The following is a 26,348-nucleotide window of genomic DNA, read 5'->3' as shown; positions in this document are numbered from 1 at the left end:
ACCGGAACACTCACTTCCGGGTTTGCGGCATTCGGGAGCCAAAATGTTCAAGTCACAAGGCATTTGACAACCAAGGTACGACTGTCCTTAGACACATCAGCTGTCTTCAGGGTGTGGTGAGAGGCCTTCTCTACACAAGCATCAGTGAGGTGCTAGAATCCTGAGGTGGCAGGATGGAAAGGGCTGTAGAGGGTCTGCCTTGCATGCAGAAGGTCCCAGGTTCAAGCCCCAGCAGCTCCAGGTGGGTCTGGGAAATACTCCCTGCCTCTGACTTGAGGAACTGCTGCCAGTCAGTGTGGGCAATACTGAGCTAGATGGTCAAACGGTGAGGCAGCTCCCTACATTCCCATGACTGCGACAGTTCGGTCTCCGAGGATGGAAAACACTGTTTTTAAAGTTCCTACCCATGTTCTGTTTTGTCTTTAAATGGCATCCAGGTAAAAAAAATAAAATACCTCTCCTGTTGTGCTAGATTTCTGCTTGCAGGGAATTTTTTTCACATGAGAGAGCATTCAAAAATGTGAACCTCCTTACATGCTTGCAATTCAAAGTGCTATTGCACATTCCACTATCACATGCTACTGTGTAGATCAGGCTTCAGTGTCTAAGATACCTTCCCAAGTCCATGAAAGCAGCATATATCTACAGGCCTGTAGACAGCCTCTCCCTTGGTTGACTGTAGCAAATACAACTGCTTCCACACGTGTTCCCACAACTGTAAAGGCGCAATGATAGCTCTGCCTCGTGTTTGCACAGAGCAGCACTATGACTGCCCCCATGGCATTTCTCTCTCTTGCTAGGAGAAGGCCTGGCTAAGGAGAGGCTGGGGACCAAACCTGTTTTATTTATAATTCCCAAAACTGGCCAAAACTTCTTGTTCGTCTTTGCTTTTGTGCACACTTTTATGGAGATACGAAGAGCAATTGCAATGATAAATAGCTATAGAAAGAGGTGCGTGTTAAAGAGACACCCAACTGATAAGTAAGCAGAAAGACAGCCTTTGGAAGCAGTTTTCATTTGCAACACCAAGAGGGCAGTGGGAAGGTATTTATAAACCTTTTATGTAGCTTGCAGCTTTCTATAAATAGAGGCAACGTGATAGCACGGAAAAGGCGCAAACGTTTTTAAAAGCACCAATTTGGGGACATCGACGTTACTCCTTTAGCAGGAGATGCTAATTAATTCCTACCCTACTTCATATTCTACTGCATGACTTAGCCTTGGAAATAAGATTCCAGGCCTGAGGGCCTGGCATTTCCTTACTCTGTGTTAAAACCATAGAGAATTACCAGTGTTTAGGCACCTGTAAGTGCACATGATGTTTTCTTACATCTTTATTCCTGATTGGAAAAGCTGCTGGAATGTTTTAATTCAAGTCTGATTTTAACGTTTTAACTGAATTTTATTTTTATTTTGGTATTGTGATATTTGTAGGCTGCTAAGAGTCTATAGTAGTAGAGTGGTACATAAATTGTATAAATAGATTAAAGGGGGAAAAAACCTATTTGGGCAGCCGTGTCCTGCGTAGGACACCCTGTTCCTTGCCTTCTTTCTACCCCAGGGTCTCTCAAACCTGATGGGATCATGCCGTGCTTGTGGATCTAGCACACCCACCTCTCTAAACCTAGAAACTTCACTGGATGTGCTTGCGTTCTACACCCCCTTGTTCCGCCTCTTCCTCACCCAGGCCCAAGTTGCACCACTCCTGTTGGCAAAGTGGTAGACCATCCTGCCATGCATGCCAGAAGTCTCAGGTTTACTCCCTAGCATCTCCTCCTGCTTCAGAACACTGAAGAGCCACTGCCTGTCGATGCAGACAGTACAGCGTTAGATGGGTCAATGGGCCTAACTCAATACAAGGCAGCTCCCGATGTTCCTCCCTGCTTCCTCCACCCAACTACCTACATCCCTGGTAGCACGTTCAGCCTGCCAAGCTGGGATTTACTCTCGCCTTCTCCGCTGGGTAGCCCAGTGCGTGGCAGCTGCGAAAAGGGCGAATACCAAACCAAGGATCAGAAATGACTTAGGACCCAAATATCCGAGACCTGCTCCTTCCCTACAGACCTCCTCGGGTGTTAAGATCAGCAGAGGGGGTCCTCTTGCTAGTTCTGCCGCCCACAGAAGTTCATGGTTGGTGGCATTCTCTGTCGTGGGATTCCCTCCCCACAGAGGTGCATCTCACACCTCTATTATATAGCTTTTGGCAAATGCTGAAGATGCTTCTTTTCACCCCTGGCTTTTGGCACCTGAGATGTGTGCTTCTGGGACCCACCTTATTCCTGTAACTCAGGGGTCAGCAAACTAATCACCTTCACAATCCAGCCCGCGGACGGTCCGGGAATCAGCATGTTTTTACATGAGTAGAATGTGTCCTTTTATTTAAAATGCATCTCTGGGTTATTTGTGGGGCATAGGAATTCGTTCATTTCCCCCCTCAAAATATAGTCCGGCCCCCCACAAGGGCTGAGGGACAGTGGACCGGCCCACGGCTGAAAAAGTTTGCTGACCCCTGCTGTAACTGATTTGACTGCAGTTTTAAATTGTTTCACCTGCGCTGGGATCTGCTGGTGAAGGGCACATTATACTAACAATCCCCCCAATAGCCTAATGGCAGGATAAAAATCTATGGTGCGAACACACTTGAAACTGTCCACAGTTCGGGTTGCCTCAGAAGGCAACTGGAGCAGCTCCCCTATGAGGAAAGGGTACAAGTTCATTTGGGGCCTTTTTGCTTAGAGAAAAGGCGAATAAGAGGCGACATGATAAAATTATGCATAGAGTACAGGAAGTGGATAGCCAAATGTTCTTTCTCCACTCTTTCATAGAACTAGAACTTGGGAATATCCTGCCCTAAAGCATCATGGGAAAACCTAGCATTTGCCCAGACTTGAACAAGAGCAGTAAATGGCCCTTGCATTACACTGGGATTCTTCCATGCAACTCAAATTAAAAGTCATTTTAATATTTTTAGGCTGAGGTCTGACAAGCAAGTCTCCTCCAGCCACATACTGACTTTAAATTATCTGCTGAAAAGGGCATTTTAACTGGGAGGGTAGGGGGAGAAAAATGCACTAGACTTCCATCAAGCTAACTACTTTTTAATAACGCACCTCGACTTGAACTACACGTTTGAAAAAATATTGAGATGTTGGGAGTGTCACTAAATAATTCTACAGAGAGTCAGGTAATTGGCTAAGCTGCTGACACAGAATGTTTTAATTAGCCAACTCATCGGCCTCAAGCTGGAAGTCCACTGTAGCAAAGTCTGTGGTGTCAATTATCTGCGGGTTGCGGTAATTAGAGGATGGAGTTAAGAGTACCGGTGTCTTTATACCAGAATAGACATCACGTGTACAGCTGGAGAGTGGATGGCTTGACACTTGCTGGATATATCTATGTTTGAGGTTCTCAGATGCAGGTATGAATCCTTCCAGCAACACCTGCAGCCAAGCTGGTGCTCTGCTTTCCTTTGGAGCACATCAGTGAGGCTGAGAGCGGGGTCATCTTCTGGGCACCCCAGAACCTCCTGACACACTCCCCAGGCTTGCGTCCCAAGGAGGTCACTTCGGCACTGCTAATGCAGCAGTTTGACTTCACCCTCACAGGCGCACTCCATTGCTAATGCGGTTTTTTTATTGTATTTTTTTTACTGTGATTGTTCGTTTACTCTGGGACTTTCTAACCTAAACCTTGGCTATTGGACGGATGTGAAGGCAAAAAGCAAAGCAAAAAGTTTGGAAGTCCTTGCCCACGACAGTCCTACCTTCAGATAACAACTTTATATCCAAGGGAAAAAGGTGTAAATATCTGCCACACAACCCCACCTTCTTCATATTCTCTCCCCATGGTTTGCTGATGTTCAAATTTGACACCCAGCCCAGAATAGCTATTCTGCAAAATCTTTGTCACAGAACTCAGCAAGCACACTTGGATTTGAAAGAATGAAAAAGCCAGGAACTCACTTTTTCCTTCGTTGCCTTTCCTTTAACCTCGAGTGATAGATATCTACAACTGCAATCTTCAAAGCTGTGTAAGTTCCAGGAGAGAGGGGAGCAAAAGAGATGAAAAGGATAAATCCTTCACACTTACGGAGAAATATATAGAGAATTAGCACAGAGCTTATCTCCCAAATCCCCAAAACAACAACCTGTTTTCATCACAGCATGAAAAACGACACAGGCCTCAGCAGGGAAGAGACTAGCCAAATCTGGTTTTTGAGATGTTACAAGAGAGAAACCTTCTCAAGGCACTGAAGTGGAAGCAGTTTGAAAGTCTGTATATGAACTGCCGCTGTTTTGAGTCTTATTTTTAGCTGCTTTGATATGATACATGACATATTTGCATTCCATTATTGGAGGGAGAATACCTCTGAATGCCACTCGCTAGGAATGACAAGCAGTTGCATTTAGATGTTGCACCCTATGGGCGTTCCAATGGGGCAACGTGCCAGCCAGTGAGAAGAGGGGCCTTACAAATGACCCAGCAAGCTATGAACTGTGTGTGTGTGTGTGTGTGTGTGTGTGTGTGGTGATCCTTATTGTTTTAGGGTAAAACATGTGATGAATATATAGTTGGGAGCTGTCTTAGGAGGGCAGCCAGTGTGGTGTAGTGGTTAAGAGCGGTGGACTCGTAATCTGGGGAACCGGGTTCGCTTCTCCGCTCCTCCACATGCAGCTGCTGGGTGACCTTGGGCCAGTCACACTTCTCTGAAGTCTCTCAGCCCCACTCACCTCACAGGGTGTTTGTTGTGGGGGAGGAAGGGAAAGGAGAATGTTAGCCACTTTGAGATTCCTTAAAGAGAGTGAAAGGCGGGATATCAAATCCAAACTCTTCTTCTTCTTGCTCTGAGAGGTGGCACAAAAATGTTGAAATGTATAATGTGCCCCTGTGGTGTGAGACCTTGCCCCACTGAGGTGGCTCCCACGCGGCAGGATGCGCATGTGAAGAAGGGTTAACATTCCTGCATCTTGCTAAAAGCCAGATAGCACATAAAACACCAACGCTTCAGGGATCCAAACATGGCTCCCCCCAAAAATCAAGAATCGTAACCGAGGCTGAAATTTTGCAGTAGCAAACAGTGTGGCGCTGGGGCGGTGGTGGTGCTCCCCTGAGCTCCTGACTGCTGAGCCACTACTGCTTATCAGGAGGGAGAGGGGTGAGGTGGCAGGAAGGCGGGGGGAGTGCAAACACTTCAGCAGAGCCAATCCAGAGCTCCTGCTGCTGCATTTGCACTATGCTGGCCTCACTGCTGCCTCACCCACTCTTTCCTGGTAAAGGACGGGCACTCAGTTGCCAGGAGGTCAAGGGAGCGATGTCCCCTGCAAAGCTGCTCTGTGTGTATATGTGAGCATACATGTGTGTGGGGGGGGGGATATTCAGCAAATAAACACAGTAAAAAAAATTACCATGTAGAATCATAGAATTGTAGAGTTGGAAGGGACCCAGAGAGTCAGCAAGCCTAATTCCCTGCAATGCAGGAATCTCCACAAATGCTCCCCCATCCAATTTGACACCACACTGGACCCTGCTTAGCTTTCCAAATGTGCTAGCAGTTTTATCGCTGCACCACTAAAGCAACTGGAGGACCACTAAACCATCCCTTGTTGCTTCCAATCTCTGAGTGGCGATACCCCACATTTCCTCACAACGCAAAACACACCGTGTAAAAGTTCCGAGTCATCCTCCACAAAGTCTATATCCCTTAAATCCCATTCAGCATAGTTGTCAAATTCCTGTGGGAGGAAAAAACAACAACTATTGACACAGATGCTGGCAGAAGCCAGGATTTCCACTGTCCAACAACACAAAGCATAACAGAACTTGAACATTTCCCTGTGGTATAAAAACTTATGGAATTTGATCGCCGCAGGAAAAAATAACACTTAAATTACAGGTTTCCAAGGGAAAGGAGGGCCCTAAACACTTCTAGGCAGATTAGTGGGAATTTATTTTGTGTTTCGGATTTCGACAGGCAGCAATCTCTTCCTGCACCATCCAGAGAAATATGGATGTCAGGATTTAAGATCGGGTGTTGCGACTTTGTACAGTTACTCCTTTATTTGCCCTGCCTTGTTTTAGATATCTTTAAGTTGATATTTTGCTGTGGTTTGCATTTAATACTATGAAAATAAACAAAAGGGGTTTTGGTTTTTTTAAAAAAAGAAATTTGTGGATTTTTTTTTAAGGTCTCAAGAACCATTGATTTAATGCAAAGGAAGAGATAGCAAAAATGACAAAAGAGCTTTGCAACAACCCTTTCACTCCCAAAGTCTTCAAGGCAGCAAATGGACCACACCACCAGCAGTTCTTCTCACAATTCCTGGGGTTGTCCTTGGCGATTTAGGTCACTCTGCTGCCTTGACGACTTGGAACCAGGCTCCTTCACAGCTGTGTGCTCTGGTTTGGTGTAGGAGGGTAGGGAATAAAATAAGACAAAGCAAAAAGTGTTGCTTGTTGATACGCCCACTTCCAGATCCTGATATGAATTTAGCAGGAACTTGATGCCAATTCATCAGCTTCTAACAATAACAACAATAGCAGCAGGTGATTTGCAGCGACTCTTCTCCAGTTGCGAGCATCTCTGCTGCACAGACTGTGCATTTAGTCAATCTTGCTGCTCCCCCAGCGGGTTCCAAGCGGTATTGCATCCTATGCTTGTTTATTAAGTGCCCAGTGCCACCAAATAACCAAGCCAAGCCTCTGAACTAGGGGTGGGGAACAGCAGACCCAGGGGCCAAGTGTGGCCCTCCATGCCTATCTGGCCCTTGGAACTCTCCACAAGCCACACCCCTTATCTCCCGATTCACACCTCTCACTGCTCCTATTTTGCACCCCAGTTGTATTTGCTTGACTGGGATGCGCCTTGAACTCTGAACATGCCTCCTGCTTGTCGTAGAGAGGGGAGGGTGAGGGTGAGTAGAAAATAGCCTACTGCACAAAAGTAAAAAATAAATAAATGTATTCCTTGCTCTGCCCCCCTTTGCCTCAGGCCTCGCCCACTATGTGGCCCTCGGGAGGTTTGTCAGAAAAGAATGTGGCCCTTGGTTCCCCAACCCTGGTCTGAATCACCACCACAAGCCAAAAATCCCACTATAAGCTCTAAAATATGACATGAGAAATACATTGCAAGTGGTACTGAGAAGTATCAGATGCAGAGACGAAAAGGCTTTCATTTCATTCATTCATTCATTCATCCACCCCCCTGCCCCAATTTCATGAATTGGCTCTCAGCGTTGTTTATGAAAACAAAGGGGAGGGGGAAAGATGAATCAGGAAAATAACAAACAGAATCGTAGAGTTGGAAAGGGACCACAAGGGTCATCTAATCCCACCTCTTGCAATACAGGAAACATTTGCTCAACGTGGGGCTCGAACCCAGCACGGTCTCAAGCTTTACCAACTGAGCTATCCCAGCCATAACAACATTCATCCTATTTGTCTCTGGCAGGAAAGGCAAAGAGCCACACCGAATGAGTTCCTACCTCAATGAAGTCTGCTCTTGCTGGCATGTATCCAGCCATGTCCCTGGAGAGCAAAGAATCAAAGGTAGGCCGTGGAGGATCTTCAGCAGCTGGGAGGGGGTGGAAAGCATGTTTTAGTAGTGGGCCAATTTAAAAAAAAAATTATTTGCACCTCCCCTCCTCTCAAAGCAATGGAGGAAAAATGGTTTGAATAGCATGCAAGGGGAAGGAAGTGCATTTGTTAGCTTGCTTTTTTTTTTTTTAAGTTCCTAAGTTAATAACTTGCTATGCATTTCTGTAGTGCCTAACTGTACCTGTCACTGATTCATGTCCCTGAAGGCCCATCTCTAGACACAGAATAAGGCATATGTAGCTAACACAAAAGTCTGCATCTCCAATCATCTCTGACTAGAGTCATACCTCGGAAGTCAAACAGAATCCGTTCCGGAAGTCTGTTCAACTTCTGAAATGTTCGACTTCCAAAGCGCAGCTTCTGATTGGATGCAGGAAGCTCCTGCAGCCAATCAAAAGTCACGGAAGCCCCGTCGGACGTTCGGCTTCCAAAAGAATGTTCACAAACTGGAACATTCACTCCCAGTTTTCGATCGTTCGGGAGCCGGAATGTATGACTCCCAAGGTGTTTGGGAGCCGAGGTACGACTGTACTGGTTGTGCTGGCTAGGGTTGATGGGAGTTGTAGTCCTAACAGCCTCTGAAGGGCACCACACTGGCTAATCTGGGAATGTGAAATGCTGCCTCTGTCCCTGCCATAGACTCTTACAATAAAACGGGATGGCTGTGTCACTGTGTTGATTCTCTTCCGCTTGCTTCAGATTTAATAGCGTGGATGCAAAGAGGGGGTTGTTGATGAAATGCTTCATGTAATGCTTTTCACACTCCTCTTTCGTCTTTGTGTTCATCTGATTTGCTACATCCTGCCTATAAGAGAGAGAGGAGGGGGAATAGTTCTGGTTATGCATCAATCAGAAGGAGGATTGCTCCGTTTTGCATTACCCACCAAAGCAGGACAGATCTCAATGTTTAATCAGGCATAAAACTCTCACCAGTTTCCAAAGCCACAATCCATCACAGCTTCTAAGAGGGCCATTTCTTCTTGAGCTGTCCAAGTCGGATCAAGGACGGGGAAGTTGGATGTCTGGCGATATGGGGGAAACAAGGAACGGAACTAATTTTGGCTGTGATTCTGAGCATGGTGTTCAGCAGCTTAAATCCCACCCATCACAGCCTTTAGTGGCATTTTGAACTTGCCTTGTCACCAGAAATCAAGACGAGGAACAACACGTTAGAGCACATATATATGAATGGCACACTAAAGCCCCAACTTGCAACCGATTGAGTTCTGGACGTCAACTCAGCTCAGGAATCCCCATCTCCAGTTGACAACCAAACTCAGCCCAAATAAAAATGGTCTCATTGATGGTGGCCATCAATGTCTCCTGTGAGAGAGAGACCTGAAGTTTAACTACCGTATTGGCCTGAATATAAGCCGCAACCGCACATAAGCCACACCTTTAAAATTTGGCGGCTTTGGGGAGACTTGGGAGCCGCGGACAGGACGAGCGCCACTGCCCTGTGCTGCTTTCTGGGGGGGAGATGCACCGCTTTGCCGGTGGCCTTCCCCCCTTTGCTCATCCGGTGTAGGGGAGGCTTGGGAGTGGCGGGTGGGCTGCGCGCTCTTGCCCTGCGCTCCTGTGGGTGGGGGGAGCCGTACCACTTTGCCAGCGGCATAAGGTCATGAATATAAGCCGCACTTTAATTTTTCACAATCAGAATTTGGAAAAAAGTGTGGCTTATATTCAGGCCAATACGGTATGTGCTGTGTGAATAAATGCTTTCTTTTATCTGTCCTGCATCTTCCAACATTCAGCTTCACTGGATGACTGATCTGTGTTGACATCAGAATATAACAACAACATAAAAAGGTAAAGGGACCCCTGACCATTAGGTCCAGTTGTGGCTGACTCTGGGGTTGCGGCACTCATCTCGCGTTATTGGCCGAGCGAGCCAGCGTACAGCTTCTGGGTCATGTGGCCAGCATGACAAAGCTGCTTCTGACGAACCAGAGCAGTGCACGGAAACGCCATTTACCTTCCCGCCAGAGCGGTATCTATTTATCTACTTGCACTTTGACGTGTTTTCGAACTGCTAGGTTGGCAGGAGCAAGGACTGAGCAACGGGAGCTCACCCTGTCGCAGGGATTTGAACCGCTGACCTTCTGATCGGCAAGTTTAACCCACAGTGCCACCCGCATCCCACAACATACTCTCTTATTAATACAGATCACATGCATAAGACACATTTAAAGCACACGACCTTCCCCAAAGAATTCCAGGAACTGTAGTTTGTTAAGGATGCTCAAAAATGTAGCTTGGCCTGATCCAGCAGGCTATCTTATGTTCGTAAATGGTGTTCATAACTCAGTGACTTTCCCCAGAGGCACCATTCCAATCTGGTATGTGGGACTGCAAATGTCCATTGCTGAGTAGTACATTTCCTTAGGTCTACATGTACGAAAACAAATTATTCCAGTAGCTGGGGAACAAGAGATCAGACTGCTGCTTCTGGAATGACAGTTTAAAAGCTCCAGCAGCACGCCACAGGAATTTCAAATTATTATCACGTAATGTAAATATCTCACAAGCTATAATTACGGTTAGCTCCTGAAAGTGGTATTACAGAACACAACGAAGACCTCTTCGTTTACTTCTCTGTGGCTGTAATTCCAGAAGTAACATGGGCATGACAGATTAAAACACAAACAAAACACACCCCACTACCCCCCAGAAAAACAACCACTGTTCAATGGGAAACCTGTTTTAGGAGTTTCAGTGGAACAGAAAATGTAACTGTTCTTCGTGACATAACAATTTAACTAAAGCGTTTTCTGGTTAATTCAGTACACGAGGAAAAACATTATTGTTCTACAAAGTAATATCTAGGGCAGAGGTAGCCAATGAAGTGCCCCCCCCCCCCCCGCTAGACTACAATTCCCACCATCCCTGACCATTTGGCATGCTGGCTGAAGGGAATTGGGAATTGTCGTTCACAGACATCAAGAAAGCACTACACTGGCTACCCCTGGTCTAATGAATCTTCTAATGCAAAGTGGTTAAAACCTGGTCTAGGCGGGACTAGATTGGGCCTTCCGAGCAAATTTTTCTACTCTCAATCCCCAAGACCCCACTAATTTTGGAAACATCTTCTTCTTCTTCTTTTAATTAGATACAATGCTGGGGTGGGCAGAGTCATTTAAGGCCAGGCCAGCCCCCTGATGAGGATGCAAATTGCCCCCTCCCTGGTTGCCAGAGTGATTATTAGATGAGCCGCAAGGAGGCAATATCCTAGGGCTGATCTGCAAGCACTGGCTGAGGAGGGGGGGCTGTGCATCCTATGTGCTTGTGTGCGCGAGTCTGGCATCGCCACAACTACCACTGGCTTCTGACCTCAAACCCCCATTCTATCAAGATCAGGCATCCCCAACCTGCGGCCCTCCAGATGCTTTGGCCTACAACTCCCATGATCCCTAGCTAACAGGACCAGTGGTCAGGGATGATGGAAATTGTAGTCCAAAACATCTGGAGGGCCGAAGGTTGGGGATGCCTGATCAAGATGTGTCCCCCAGAGATTGACAACGAGAAGAAAAAGCAAGGTAATCAGAAAGGTGCATTTACCACTATTTCATAGGTGTGGTCGCTCTGGTGTTTCTTGTACTCAAATCCGATTGTGAAGCACTGCAAAACAAAGGAGTTTGCCACTAGGTTACTTTTCTTCCTTCTTTCCGTAGATGGGAAACAGGGACTTTATACTGACTATAAAGAGGTAAAGGGAAAAGGACACTGGGATGCCTTGATCACAAACAAAACATCCCTTCCCTATAGTTCTTTCCTGGAACCTTTCTAACAAACAGTTTCCTTTTATTGGTGCTGTGCAATAAATAAACTGTTAAGCACACAGGACAAAGGGTCTGACTCCGGCATATAACACCATTGACTATAATTCACAGGCTCAGGTTGGCAAGAAGACTGCTTTACAACAAAGAATAGCAAGCTGTTTGCAGGAGTCAGCAGCCATTTTAGGCTAGTGGGCAGATTTGTAATTATGAGAGAGCGCCATGGGAGACAGAAAATGGCTGCTATGGAGGCATTCTATAATAGCTTCAGCGTAGGAGAGGCTGAGCCAGTACGAACAGGGACTGAGCAAGAAGCACAAACAGTTTCTCAGGTATTGTTGATTTCTGAAGAAATGTTTTCGGAGACCTTTCAGAGCACCACAGGAGATAACAGCAGGCACACTGGTGCCTCGGGTTCCACGTTGGTGTCCCCATATGTGAGCCACTGCCAGCTATACAAAAGAAAAAGAAAAAGCAGCAGCAAGAGCTGGGAGCTCTTGTCTTATTGATATGCCCTAGTCTGCTTCATGGTGATCTGGCTACTTGGCTTTCAGCATCCTGGGAGAACACAACAGGCTTGGCAACTCAACCCTCCTTCATTTCCCTCCTTTTAACTGTAAGTTTACCTGCAAGCACAGCAAGAAGGGAGGTGGGCCGCACTCTGCACATTTTATGTAAGGTTCTGCGAGGTAAGAGGAACACCCTCGGCATGGCGGCTTGTCAAAGGGGTCATCTGTAAAGCCAACAAGACCAATACGTAATAAAGCTTGGGCGCCATTTTGCAAAGCAAACTCCTTCACTTGTTGTCGGCGGAGAAAATGACACAGCAATACATCTACATGTTAAGGTAAATAGGACAGGGTGGGGAAAGTTTGTGGAATATTTGAAAAATCCTAGCATGCAAGCAAGTTCATTAGTAGGGTTAACTTAAATCAAGCAGTTAAAATTATTATCAAGAGAAATGGAAGAATAACTTAAAAACGGAGCAAAGTGGAAAATGCAGTGTTAAAAATTTAAATCAGAAAAGAAACCACAAAAGGGGGGGAGAGAAGTCAAATATGTAATTGTACCAGATGTATTTGTTTGAAAGGCGTGTAATTGTGATTCTTTTTATTGAGGAAAAAAATTAAAAAGAAAAAGATAGATAGGAAACTGCCCTATTCTGAATCAGACCATTGGTCCATCTAGCTCAATTTCAGATCAGAACATTTCCCCAGCCCTTCCTGGGGATGCTGTGCTGTGAATCTGGGACCTTCTGCGTGGGCCAGGGTGTTTTTGTGCCAACAAACACTAGTTGGGCGTACACTGAAACTACTACGTGTCCCTAGTGATGCCAGCCATCAAAACTCAAGCTGGTTCATATCTGTTCAACCCCATCCTACGCAGGTGCAGGAAACCTTTGGCTGCCCAGAACTGCTGAACTACAGCTCCCATCATCCATAGCAAGCACAGCCAGTGGTGTGGGATGATGGGAGTAGTAGTTTAATAACATCTGGAGGGCCAAAGTTTCCTCTTGCCTGCACTAGTTGAGATGGAATGCCAGGAAATGGATTTTATATGGATTTCTGGGTTTCCTCTGTAAACCTTGGGGTTTCCCAAGGCTGCTACTACCTCCCCCTTGAATGTGGGTGGGACCATTTTGGCTACAATAAGGAACAGCACCCTCTGAACATGAGAAACAGAAGGAAGTTGCATAGCCACATATCATTCCACATTCACTTATGATCTCGCCAGATCAGGTGGTATCTTTCACCTAGCACTAAATACCTATTTATGAAAGTTGGAGGTTCACATTGCAAGCACTATCAGCAATCTTTGAGTGACTCTACTTACTGCTGAATGATGTCAGACGCTCCATGTTCCTCCCTTGGGCGGCTGAACTTCACTTAAAGACTACAATCTCTCATTGAATGAAGCTTTCCAGTGTCGCTCAAGCCCTGTAAAAAGAAAAATAAAGATGCGTGCTCGTTTGTAGGCCCCTAGAAGAAAAATACAGGAATACAGGAAGATGCCTTATACTGAATCAGACCATTGGGCCATCTAGCTCAGTACTGCCTGCACTGACTGGCAGTAGCTTTCCAGGGTTTCAGGCAGGGGACGTTCCCAGCTCTGCCTGGAAATGCTGTCAACAAGAAAAGGAGCCGTCAGCATCATTGGTCCAGTATTGTGAAAGACTCTGCAAATAGAGATTCAGCAGTTGCCTTCTGTTACAACTTGTGCCCACCTGACCGCTTCAATTGGCAGCACCGACACTTTTACATAATGCCCACACCGCTTCTGTAAGAACATGATTGTCTAGTGTGGCAGCACCGACACTTTGGAACTCCCTGCCAATTGATATCAAACAGGCTCTTTCACCCATCCTTTTCTATGGCTGCTGAATACATTCTCATTTAGTTTGTGCAAAACTGTAAAAGTTTTAATTTATGTCTATTACATTGTAGTTTAAACCTTATCTATGTTTTAAGTGGGCCAGTCACACTTCTTTGAAGTCTCTCAGCCCCACTCACCTCACAGAGTGTTTGTTGTGGGGGAGGAAGGGAAAGGAGAATGTTAGCCGCTTTGAGACTCCTTAAAGGGAGTGAAAGGCGGGATATCAAATCCAAACTCCTCTTCTTCTTCTTCTAAATGACGGCTGTAAACATTTAGTAGTAATTTTATTTTATCCTTTTTGTAAACCGCTTTGAGGTTTTTCTGCAATCAAGCAGTATATACATTTTATGAAGTAGATAAAATAAAATGAACCTCCAAAAGACTGTTGAAATCTTTTCCATTCCACCAGGCCCACGCAGGCAATTAAGAATACATCTTTCCACAATAATCGATGTCTGGTTTTAACTTTTTATACTGCTTTTACTGTAGTTTTATATTCCATTGTTGTAGCCTCACTCTCTCTCTGTTTATATATATATGTTTTTATAAATAATAGATAAGTCATCTGGAGGGTCACAGGTGTTAACACTGAACATAAGATGGAACAAAAATAAAATTTGATTTTAATAGCAGTTTTATCAATGAGTAGCTGAAGCATGTGGCTAGTGGGGAGAGGAGGCAGCAGGGTCTAAGGCAGGCTTCCTCAACCGCCTCCCGATGCTTTTGGCCTACAACTCCCATGATCCCTAGCTAGCAGGGCCAGTGATCAGGGATGATGGGGATTGTAGTCTCAAAACATCTGGAGGGCCAAGGTTGAGGAAGCCTGGTCTAAGGTGTACACACTGTGGAAAAAATAAATCAAGAACAAAATGTGTGTCTGCGTTTAAGATTCCCCCCTTCATCACCGGACTCCATCAAGACACAGGTGTTGACAGGCCCTTCGAAATCAACCTTCCCTTCCTCCCCACAACCTTTTATAGTCCCCCCTCCCCGCCTGACGCCTCAACGTCACAGCAACCACGCGCTCCCTCGTTCCCCCTTTGGCCAATGAGGTGAAGCGGGCGGCAGCGCACGTGAGAGCGAGTTCCATCCGGGCTCCGCCTCAGCGCACGCGCTGACCAGGGGCGCGCCTGGCTTTCGTTCCACTTCCCCCTCCCCTCCTGAATGTGTCGTTCCTTTCATTCCCCCCCCCCGCCCCAACACACAAGCAACCGGTTACTTCCGCTCTTCCGACACAGCCGCCCCGCCCCTTTTCTCTCCCTCTCCCCTCCCCGCCGCGAAGCACACCGCAGCCCCGCCCCTTGATTACCTGCCTCGCTTTTGCTCGTCTTTCGCTTGCTTTGCCGACTCGACCCGGCTTTAAATTACGTGCGTTCCGCGCAGAACGGAGCGGCACAGGCGGCCCCTCCCTCTCCCCCTCGCAGCCGTCCGTTGCGCTCACGCTCTTTCTCTCTCTCTGGAACGTGCTCGGGCCCGAATGGGTGGCTGTGCACGTGGGCTGTCGAGACCGCGCGCGCGTGCGCGTGCTCCTGCTCCCCTCCCCTCCCCCTCCCGCCTTCCTCCACCTCAGAATACTGTACAGTATACTGTATATATATTCTCACCTCACTTTATATGCGCATAAGTAGAACGAAGAAAGCTCACGGCAGTCGTAGAATATATTCGTAATATGCCAAGATTACTTGGGAGTAAACACATTAAAAAAAAAATGGTTTTCATGTGAAATGAATAATAATAAACCAATAAGGGGAAACGGATTACACAGCAGTGGGGCACGACAAACGGAAATGACAATACATTACTGAGGAAAAAATGAGCGCCTGTAAAGAAATATACGTTGAGAAAGCTCTATGCGTGCCATATATCTAAAGCATATTGGTAATAGATTTATTCCCCCCCCCAAATAATACTGGGAACTGTCACTTAGACGCTGGAGATTTATAGCTCTCTGAGGGGTAAATTACCTTTGGGTAACTGGGAGAATTTTGGGGAAAAATAATAATAATGGTTGCTGCAAGGAAGAGCCTAAGAAGAGTATTGACACGTCTAGGATTCTGCTTAGGCAAAATGTGAAGTGGTGGCTTAAGGTGTTGCATTACAATTTAAATGTTTGGTCAACTTGTACAAATAATTTAAATAAAATGAAGCAAACGTTGATGGCACCAAGTAAAGCAGTTCAGCAATATTAAAATAAACATCCACTTGACACTGCCGAGTTGAGACACAAGTATTTTTTAGAATAAAATATTTTGAATATAAATAGGTGAGGGATAATTATTTTGCCAACACCTGGCACATATAAAAATAGGGAAATGACCAACTGCCTCTAGGTGTTTATGTGCGTGAAACGTGTATAGGATGGTGTTTATGCAAGTGTGCTATATATGTGCGGACAATAAGTTGTGTCAGGTGTGTGTGTGTAAAGGTTTTGTGTAAGTGATTAAATACTTGGACAACTGTATGCTTACAACAAATAAAAAATAAACACATAAATGAACAATAACTCAGACAAACGAAACACTGCCCCACCTAAGCCCAAATAAAAAGAAATTTTAAAAAGAAATTTTGAGTACATAAGGGGGGTAGATGTAGCTTGAATTTGCTATTTCTGAGATCATGTTGAGAATTTTAAACACACACACGCACACATACACAACCCAGTAAATGAGAAGACACCTTTTATTTCACTTATTTCAGAAGCAATGCCTAAACACTCCTGAATTAAGATGTTTTGGGGGTGTTGGGACTTGATGTTAAACTTCTACCTGGAAAACAAATGAAAAATATACTTTATAATATAACAAGTCAAACTTTTGCATATTAAACAGTACTGTTAACATGGGGATGGATTTTGTCAGTTCAATGCAGGACTGGAAAAGCAATTCCAAATATTTTACTTCCATGTGCAATACTGTAATTAACTTGCATGCTTTTTTTGTTTTTTTTAAAGATGGCCACCAATTTGAATGACTTTGAAAGGGGCGTTACACAAATTGGGCTGAGAATTGCAAGTGGTGAATGGGCTGTCACTCTCAGACCCAGTTTGTGGGCTTCCCATGGGTATCTGGTTCATCAGTGTAGGAAAGAAAGAAGGGAGGCCAACAGTAGATGGAGACAGAGTCCATAACAGGGAGAGACAGAGCCAATTAATTTTGTCTCCATCCTTCTCTCATTTGAGTTCTAACAAGGGCAACCCTGAGACAAAGGAGGAGGAAGCTGGCAGCAAATGCCACCTTCTTGACTGGTTGTGAGTTGGGGTGGTGGTGCAGATGTACCACTGGCCTGGTTTAAGAAGACCTTTCTTAAGTTCTTATGGCTGGATTGGTCTTATGTGTGATCTGGCAGGGTTCTATTTGTTCCAGAACCATGGACTATATGGCTTTTGACGGCTACTAGCCACAGTGGCTATGTTCTACCTCCACTGAATACCAGTTACTAGGAATCACAAGTAGGGAGAGGGCTACCGCCCTCAAGCCCAAGTTGTAGGCTTCCTTTTGGAGGACCTGGTGCACCATTGTGAGAGCAGGATGTTGGACTAGATGAGCCTGATCACGCAGGGCTCTCTTCCTACGCCCAGGGAAGTCTGTCTAGCTGAATGGAATAAGCACGACTGAATTGTTAAAAACAAACAGACCATGGTGGGGATTCCGTGTGCTGCAGGATTTGTGGCTTCCGTCATTTTCTTCTCTTTTGCTTCATGTTTTTGCGTAGGGAAGAGACATTGCCTCCAACAAGGAAGGGAACACTGAGTGAAGAAGAAACTTAATCAGCATGGCTAGGCTGGTCTAACTCCATCACAAAGCCCCGCCTAAGCCCATGTCTTCAAGACAGACTTCACCAACCTGGTGCCCTCCAGATGTTTTGGCAGTCAATGCTGCCCTCTATATTGGTCATAAATAAGGTATGGCAGGTGGGGACTGGGTGAGGGCAGGCTCAGGTGGGTGGGGCAAGGCCTCATTTGCCTTAAGGGACTAGCCTCCTGTGCATTGCAATGCTGTGAAGCGTGTTTCGTCAGCCTCCTGCCTGCCAGCCCCAATCTCCATTGGCTCCTAATCACTAGTACTAGGCTCAAAACCAGGTACCAGTGTGCTTCAAGATGGCCTGTTTAGTGACTGTTCATCCTGAGTGCCCCCGGTCCACTTCCTCTGGTTCAGTGTCCCAGTCATTGCTGCACTCTGGGGTCATGACAAGTATTGAGGACACATTTTGACTGTCCCTCCCAAAAGAAGCCCGCCTTGTCCACCACTATCAATTTCCTTGGGACTTGGACAGGCCAGAACTAGGGTTGGGTGAATCTGTCTATTTTGGTTTCAGTTTCTCATTTTTCCAGTCTTGAGTTCAGTTCTCCACATTTCCACATCAATTAGTGTTTGTTTGTTTTTTCAAAAATTATCATGAAAATCGATTAGCATTTTATTGTAAATTTATCCTAATACACACATACTTGTATGCAGTTTTGCCTATTATACACATTTTTGCAAAGCAATTTCCCAGTGTATTTATTATTACTAATATATGCATTTTATGCTCACGTTATGCATTTTTGCACGTTTTACGTGACTGTATAACTATTGCAAAATTCAGAGAAGTGCAACTTTCAAAGGATGGCTGTGTTTCGGTTTGCTTATTGTTTAGAAAAGTGCAAATTAGGTAGGTTCATCTTTAAATGCAATGAATGAATTGAATTTCTCCCCCAATCCTAGTCAGTACATGAAATTTCACCACTATTTGCTCCACACTGAATCCTCTGCAAATATGGGTAAGGGCCCTAGTTCAGTGGTGAAGCATCCGCATTACATGCAAAACGCCCTAGGTCCAATCCTTGCTATCTCCAGAAAAGGCCGGGGGAGAACCCCGCCTGAAACTCTGGAGAGCTGCTGCCAGTCAGTGTAGACAACACTGAGCTAGATGGACCAAGAGTCTGACACGATATAAAGCAGCTTACTTATTTTAAATTGTCGCAGTGATTCGGCACAAGCAAACTTACAGGACAGGGGACTTCGCATACACCAAATACCATAAAGAAGAACATCAGGGGCACCATGACACACAAGATGGCTATTTTCAGGAAGACACCTATCTTTTTCCTGTCCTCCATCTCATCTGTTTCTGGGGACAGAACGAGAAATACGAAGCATAATATAGGCGAGATAATGTAATAATGAAAGACAGGAGCTGTGTTGTAGGGTATGTTCACATTTACAACTTTAAAAGGCAGCACAGTTGTTCCCCTTGCTGCGTTTCAAGATGCATTTGCAGACTCTTGCTCACATCAGAGAGGGGGTGGTGATGTTTTCACCCAATATGCATGACCTTTTTGTCTTCCTTGCCCCTGCAACCCCCCCCCACGCCTACTCATGAAACATATGCTAGGGTTGCCGTATTTCAAAAAGTAAAATTCTTCACATCCGCAAACCTTTTTCTTAAAGAAACCCATCAAAATTGTTAAGCTTTTTGGGGGAAACCTCCCCCGCAAAATGGTGATTTTAAACTTTTGGAGCTGTTTCCACTGCTTTTTCCATCACATTGCCATACATCCTGGTTTCCCCCTGAAATTTTGCAGATTTAGCAAAATTCCTCCATGACGCCGTTTTTACACTCGGAAACTAGGACACGTCAGGATTTTTCCTGACGTATGGCAAGCCTAGCATATGTTTTCATCTGTGCATGTGCAATGGCTGTCTTAAATGTTCACAGCACAGATACGGTGGATTAAGTTTTCTAGTCGGATTTAATCTGAATCAGGGCTGGGGGGGGGGGCCGCATCGGACAGCAGTATTTGTCAAGAAACTGCAGGATCAATATGGGCCATGGCTAACATGTGAATGTGGCTTCAAAAAGTAGCACTGGGAGCCATTGAATGTGGAGTAAACATTAATGCGAACACATCTGTGGTCTCAAGACCAGGCTTCCTCAACCTTGGCCCTCCATATGTTTTGAGACTACAATTCCCATTATCCCTGACCACTGGCCTTCTAGCTAGGGATCATGGGAGTTGTAGGCCAAAAACATCTGGAGGGCCGAGGTTGAGGAAGGCTGCTCAAGACATTTCGGTGCCTGAGGTGGAAAATCTGAGTGGTATTTTCCCACCTTTCAGCACACCAACAGTGACTGGTGGGGCAGAAGGCAGGGAGACTAACAGTAGGTGGAGCCAGAGCTAATGATGGGCGGAGCCATGTAATACTACTTTTAGTCCTCCTCTTCATTGAGTTCTACAATGGCAAAACTGAGAATGAGGAGGCAGCTGACAGTGTAATGAGAGATCTTGTAATTTGTTGACACTCCCTCCTTGTTAAGTATTTGGCAATCTGAGGACTTGCTGTGTCCAGTTCTGGGCACCACAATTTAAGAAGGATATTGACAAGCTGGAACACGTGCAGAGCTTTATGAGGAATGGTTGAGGGAGTTGGCTATGTTTAGCCTTTTGAAGAGGAGACTAAGAGGATATATCTTCAAATAGGTAAGGGACTCCCACATGGAGAATGGAGCAAGCTTGTTTTCTTCTGCTCCAGAGGGCAGGATCCAAACCAAGGGATTCAAGTTACAAGAAAGGAGATTCCAACTAAACATAAGGAGGAGCTTTCTGACTGTAAGAGCTGATGGTGAAACAGACTCTCCATACAGGTGATAGAGTCTTATTCCTTTGAGGTTTTTAAATAGTTGGGTGGTCATCTGTCATGTATGATCTAGATGAGATTCCTGCATTGTAGGGCTTGGACTAGATGACCCTTGGGGTCCCTTCCAACTCTACAATTCTCTGATTCTATGATCTGCACTAACTATTGTTCTGTTGCTTGTTAATTTCACTAGGACTGCCAGCTACTTTGAGATGGGATTCCTTCAATCCACAGAAGAACTCCTCCGTGAATTGTGCACCTCAAGTCATGCAAAAAAAGGTGGGATCTAAGCTTTTTTTAAAATATATATATATATTACATTTTAAGTTCCCCTGACTTCTGTCCCTGCAATATAGCAAAGTATGCAGTATTTATTTCGGCTAATTATTCTTCTTACGCATGCAAAACTGAAAAGAAAAAAAAATTCATTACCTTGACATGTTGCATTGATTCCGATTTCATTTGCCTTTTCCAAACTTCTTGCAAAATTTTCATTATTAGTTTGATTGCTGATGATGAAACAATCCGACACCCCTGGCAGAAGCACTGTGAACAGAAATTGTATCTGGGGTGTGTTTATCTGCCAGGGAGTTAAATTAGAAAAGTTGAAAAAGAATGCTTGCATCTTGCAATGTCCCTGATGTCAACACCTCCCCCCCCCCAGCATTATACATATGTTAAAAAACCTAGGTGCCATTTCTTCAGCCCAAGGGCCACATTCTCTTTTGAACAACCATACGAGGGCCACATGCAGGGTCAGAGGTAAAATGGAACAATTACCTTTTAACAGTAGGCTAGTTTATACACACACTCACACCCCCTTCTCTGCCCTCTCTCCTGACAAGCAAGAGGCATTATTATCCAAGGACATATTCCAGCCAGGCACACAATTCTCAGGCGGCAGTGCAAGACCAGTGAGGGGCGTGGACTGGGGGGAGTTCTAGGGGCCAGATACAGAGGTCCAAAGGGCCACACTCAGCTCCCAGGCCTGAAGTTTGCCACTCATGTCAGGGATGAGTCATAGAAGAGGGTAAGATAGCAAAAGTGGACAATGGGTTTTAGCTAACTAAATTCTACTCAGAGTGAGCCCACTGAAATGAACAGGCCGATGTCTATTAAGTTCAGTGGGTCTATTCTGAATTGAACTGACATGGAATACAACCCAATGCATGGCCCTCAAGCTCTCCTTCCTTTCCTTACCTTTCCCCATAATTCTAGCTTCTGCCTGACTCTGGAGGCTCTTTCTGTGATCGGCCGATATCAAGCAGCATTTAGCAGCACAGCCCCTCTCATCAGGATCTGCGATTTGTTTCATGCCATAGAAGAGATCCATAGCTTTTAGTTTCCCTCTGTACATCTTTTCGGAAACAATGAAGTGTACTTGCATGTTGCCTTGAGGTCCAGAACATTGCAAAGCAGCCACAGTGTGATTTCTGGACAACTCCTCTCTAGATGTGTTTTCACTTTCTGTAGAAAGACAAAGTAACAACAACAACAACCCAAAACCAGTTGTTACTTAAGATAAAGGAATTTAATAAGTTGGTCTTAGGATTCAGCTACATTGGCAAAGAAAAAGTGTTTATGTGTGTTGTATATGCATTATAACACTGTAACATCAGATGGTGCTGTGGAGTTCCGTTTTTGCCAAGCTGATTTCTCATACAAAGTTTACAAAGCACTTAACTTAAATGCTTCTTTGATGTGTCTAGATCCAGCCTTAGACCATTCCAGCCTATGCCTTGCCACCTCCGAAGTATCACCTTCCTTGTATTTCAGCTTGTTTGTGCCCTTCTCACCTTCCTTTCTCCTCCTCCTCACTTCTTTGCACACTTGCTTAAAAGAAGAGGCAGATTCACATGTGAGATCACTCTCAAAGGGTGGGGAATCTCTGGGCCCCAGATCTAGTTAGGTCCAGTGTGACTTGCTGTGCTATAGAAATCAGCTTGGAATACTGTGTGCATTTCTGCTCACTGCACCTCAAAAAGGATATTGTGGAGCTGAGGAAGGTTCAGAAAAAGGCAACTGAAATGATCAAGGGGATGAAGCAACTACAGTATAGGAAAGGTTGCAGCATTTGGGTCTTTTTAGTTTAGAGAAAAGACAAGAGAATTGTAGAGTTGGAAGGGAACACAAGTGCCATCTAGTCCAACCCCCTGCAGTGCAGGAACCTTCCACCCAAAACAGGGCTCAAACCCGTGACCCTGAGATTAAGAGTCTTACGTTCTACTGACTGAGCTAACAAGAGGCGACTTGATAAAATTATGCATGGTGTGTAGGAGGAATGGATAGAGAGCTTTCTGCATCTCTCATAGCAGTGGAACTCGGGGACATCCAAAGAAGCTGAATGTTGGAAGATTCCGGAGAGGCAAAAGAAAGTACTTCTACTCATAGCAGTGTATACTTAACCTGTGGAACTCGCTGCCACAGGAGGCACTAATAGCCACCAAACTGTGTAGCTTTCAAAGAGGATTTAGACAAATTCATGGAGGATTATCAATGAGTACTAGCCATGACGGCTATGTTCTGCCTCCAGTAGCTGGCTGGAAACAGCAGGAGGGAAGAGCGCTGTTGCACTCAGGTCCTACTTGCAGGTTTCCAGTCGGCATCTGGGTGGTCGCTGTGAGAGCAGAATGCTGAGAATGCCTCCTGCCTCGATGATGTATGTGGTGGAATGCAAAGCAATGAATGTTCAATAAACAGATGATGTTATACATGCTCACTGCAAAATTTGTGCAAACAAATACGAAGGCCCAATAACCAGGTCATCAGGAAGCAACCTGAATTAACCTCTTTGGGAAGCCAAAGTGAGGGACCTATGGCTTCCCACAGATGACATTGCTGGACCATGGCTCTCACCATCCTACTCGGCTTGCCAGTACTGGCTGCAAGGGCTGATGGGAGCTGGGAGTCCCACAACACCTGGAAGGCTGTATGGGCTCCCCATCTCTGCTTTAAACAGAGGGTTCCTTGAGAAATCTCAGTGGTTTTGGTGGCCTCTACAGAGGAGAAGTCATTCCTGAAGCTCTCCTACCTTTCAGTATGATGGATATTCTTTTTGTGCTTTTAGGAAGGAGTTCAGAGAATCTTTGCACACAACAGTGATAGTTCTGGAGTCCTGAAAGGGAATGGGCAGAATGGATGAACAGCCTTATGTAGATGGACATTCCTCTCCAATTTGTTTGTTCCTAGCTGAGAAAGGTCTCCCCATTGCTGCAATGTCTATAATGGTCCTTTGCTCTTCCAAACTAGGTTTCTTTATCCTGAAATTGGCCCCCTTATAGGGAAAAACAGAACTGGGAAGGGAGAGATAGAGTGTGCTTAACTCTCCTCCTGGTGGCTCCTTTGGGGTGTGCCTGCAACTTGCACCTGGAACCCTGTAGTGGGAAAGTCTTATGGGGGTGAGGGTGGTTATCAGTGAAAAAGCACCAGCTAGGGAAAGGGTTCTCTGATCCTGCAGCTGCTTTTTCCTTTGGCCCTCCAGATGTTGCTGAACTACAATTCCTGTCAGCACCAGCAAGCTAGGCATGACAGGAGTTGTAGTTCAGCATTATCTGGAGGGCCAAAGGTCCCCCAAATGTGCCTTAGAAGAAACAACCACCACATGTGTTTTACTCACGTTTCTATGAACATGTTGTTGTGAGCTTGGGGTATGTGTGTGTTAGGCTGTATGGTCCTACTTTGCCACTCTAACCACAACTCCACACTGGTTGTAATTCTGGACACACAACCTTGGGAAAAGTCCCATTTTGTCCAGTGAAACTTTCTTATTAGTTAAATTCATTCTGCATGTTCCATCGAGAAACTGAACCCACTATTTATATTTTTTTCTTGTACAATTTGTTTGGATTCCTTCCTTTACCTTTTGTATTGGAATATAGAATAATCTTTTTTTAACAGAAAGAATGATCTGCTTACCTTGCTGACTAAAATCTTGCATCAGCGATAAACTAAACAACAGTATAATATCCATAATGTTGGAATGAGAATTAGGTCATGATTTACTGTCCAATTCCTTGTTTTCTTTTCTTCTATATGCACATGCCAGTTTGAGGTGGAAGTTGCTTCTTAAAAGGGACTGTAAAATTGCTAGGTAGAGTTGGGGAAAAATTAATATTGTTCCCCCAAAAGATCACGATTGCCCTGATTTAAAATGCCTGAAATCAGAAAATGCAAACTAATTCATCTGACAGTGTTGACTGTTTCCTCCTTTATTTTAGCAGTTTATTCCATTTTAAGATCTTTTATTGCCACAAGATGATGTGCTTTAGGTAATAATTTCCATTATAAGCATAGTGTCCACAAGTTTCTCTTAAGCATTAAATGAAAGATTAACAGGAGGAACTCAGTCCTCTAGAGATTGCAGCCTGTATATATACGGACAAAAAAACCCTAATCTATGCCTATGCCTGAAATTCTGTTCTGTTCCATTGTGCTGTATCCAGTTCTAGAATGGACAGGTTATGCTGCTTCTGTTGTGTGGCCTTCTAGAATTTGGGACACTTCCAGAGAACCTGTTTATTGAACATTTATCCTGATTTGCTTGCAGGACATAAGTCAATGGCATACCTTCCAAGTGTCCCTGTTTTCCAGGGACAGTCCCAGAATAATGAAAGCCATCTTGGCTTCTGATTTGATCCTGGAATGTCCCTATTTTCCCTGCCAGCCCCACTGCCGCCAAGCTCAGGGAGGAGGATGAACCAGCACTTGTGCTGAGCGGCTGCTACAGCTGTGAGGGAGCATCCTCTGGCCTCTCCATGGCCACTGCTGCCAGCCTCCTCCCTTGGGCAGCTTGTAGCATCTGCTGGACAGAAGGAGAGGCTGCCACTGCCAAGGCCCAGCCTTGCATGATGAGTGGCTGGCTCTGAGGGGCAGGCAGAGGAGAGCAGTGCCACCCTGGGTGGGAAGAAAGGGGGAGGAATGAAAAGGGGATTACCCGGTTTTCTCAGAACGGTGGAGTGGTGTACTGGTGACAGAATTCTCCCTTCTTTTGGACACTGAGGACCAGCGCTGAGGGCCTTCTGGCGGTTCCCTCACTGTGAGAAGTGAGGTTACAGGGAACCAGGCAGAGGGCCTTCTCGTTAGTGGCGCCCACCCTGTGGAATGCCCTCCCATCAGATATCAAGGAAATAAACTATCCGATTTTTAGAAGACATCTGAAGGCAGCCCTGTTTAGGGAAGTTTTTAATGTTTGAAGTTTTATTCTGTTTTTAATGTTCTGTTGAAAGCTGCCTAGAGTGGCTGGGGAAACCCAGCCAGATGGGCAGGGTAGAAATAAATTATTATTGTTGTTGTTGTTGTTGGAAATGCTCTGCGGAGCAGAATTGGAAGTCGAGGAGGGTCAGTTGGGAGGGGAGAGTGAGAAATGTCCCTCTTTTCAACTGAGGAATGTTTGAGGGTTTGCAATGGCCCAACTAGTCCAGCATCCTGTTCTCACAGTGGTCAACCAAACGCCTCTCCCGGGAAGCCCGCAAACAGGACCTGAACGTGACAGCACTCTCCCTACTTGTGATTCCCAGCAATTGGTATTCAGTGGCATACTGCCTTGGACAGTAGAGGTGGATTGCAGCTGTCATGGCTAGTTGGCTTTTTGTCTAATCCTGTTATAAAGCCATCCAAGTTGGATCAGCCAAAAGACCAGTCTAGCCATAAGAAAAGCCCTGCTGGATCAGGGCCAGTCTAGTCCAGCCAGCTGTTCTCGAGGTGACCAACAAGTTGGCTCAGTGGGAAGCCTAAAAGCAGGACCTGAGTGCGAGAGCAACTCTCCCCACCTGCTGTTCCCAGAAGCCTGGCCTTCAGAGGCACACTGCCTCCAACTGTGGAGGGAAAACATAGCCACCATAGCTAGAAACTATTGACAGCCTTTTCTTTCAATGTTTGCATTTTTCTGTTTGTTTTTAAGGAGGATACAGGCTGTCTCTGGGCCTTTCTAACTTCATTTTGCAAAAAAAATCACACTTCAGAGTAGATTCACCACTGCACACATTTAAAG

At 45.4% G+C, this 26,348-nt stretch overlaps 2 protein-coding genes across 3 annotated transcripts in view; both read right to left on the bottom strand.

Moving 5' to 3' along the window:
- The window catches only part of TADA2A (transcriptional adaptor 2A), a 31,494-nt gene extending 16,261 nt beyond the window's left edge, over positions 1 to 15,233 (bottom strand). The window contains exons 1-9 of one of the 2 annotated variants that reach the window (XM_079955757.1): positions 15,052 to 15,233; positions 13,203 to 13,306; positions 11,996 to 12,102; positions 11,152 to 11,211; positions 8,524 to 8,615; positions 8,241 to 8,398; positions 7,482 to 7,570; positions 5,660 to 5,732; positions 3,963 to 4,026 (exon numbers count right to left, since the gene is read on the bottom strand). In XM_079955757.1, the coding sequence (XP_079811883.1) occupies positions 3,963 to 4,026; positions 5,660 to 5,732; positions 7,482 to 7,570; positions 8,241 to 8,398; positions 8,524 to 8,615; positions 11,152 to 11,211; positions 11,996 to 12,102; positions 13,203 to 13,227 (668 nt within the window). In that variant the 5' untranslated portion in view covers positions 13,228 to 13,306; positions 15,052 to 15,233. The remainder of the gene's footprint in view (positions 1 to 3,962; positions 4,027 to 5,659; positions 5,733 to 7,481; positions 7,571 to 8,240; positions 8,399 to 8,523; positions 8,616 to 11,151; positions 11,212 to 11,995; positions 12,103 to 13,202; positions 13,307 to 15,051) is intronic. The other variant, XM_079955758.1, reaches the window with a different exon arrangement.
- A 1,174-nt stretch (positions 15,234 to 16,407) lies between these two features.
- LOC307204266 (uncharacterized protein C17orf78) lies at positions 16,408 to 24,769 on the bottom strand. Its single transcript, XM_079955873.1, has 7 exons — positions 24,275 to 24,769; positions 23,391 to 23,474; positions 21,560 to 21,826; positions 20,792 to 20,905; positions 18,730 to 18,851; positions 17,377 to 17,487; positions 16,408 to 16,507 (listed from the first exon to the last, which is right to left on the bottom strand). The coding sequence occupies exons 1-7, from the start codon at positions 24,327 to 24,329 to the stop codon at positions 16,496 to 16,498; spliced, it is 765 nt and encodes a 254-aa protein (XP_079811999.1). The 5' UTR covers positions 24,330 to 24,769; the 3' UTR covers positions 16,408 to 16,495.
- Between the last annotated feature and the right edge of the window lie 1,579 nt (positions 24,770 to 26,348).

The sequence above is a fragment of the Podarcis cretensis genome, assembly GCF_951804945.1.
Source record: "Podarcis cretensis genome assembly, chromosome: 15".
In the NCBI taxonomy this organism is placed as follows: Eukaryota; Metazoa; Chordata; class Lepidosauria; order Squamata; family Lacertidae; genus Podarcis; species Podarcis cretensis.
The sequence above is the reverse complement of the archived record's forward strand: the minus strand, read 5'-3'. Positions and strand labels throughout refer to the sequence as shown.

Coding starts and splice junctions, on each gene's coding strand:
- LOC307204266 (XM_079955873.1), bottom strand. CDS start 24,329: ATGGATATTATACTGTTGTTTAGTTTATCGCTGATGCAAGATTTTAGT. Junction 23,475..24,274: donor GCAAGATTTTAGTCAGCAAG/GTAAGCAGATCA, acceptor ATTCCCTTTCAG/GACTCCAGAACTATCACTGT. Junction 20,906..21,559: donor AGCTAGAATTATGGGGAAAG/GTAAGGAAAGGA, acceptor TTCTGTTCACAG/TGCTTCTGCCAGGGGTGTCG.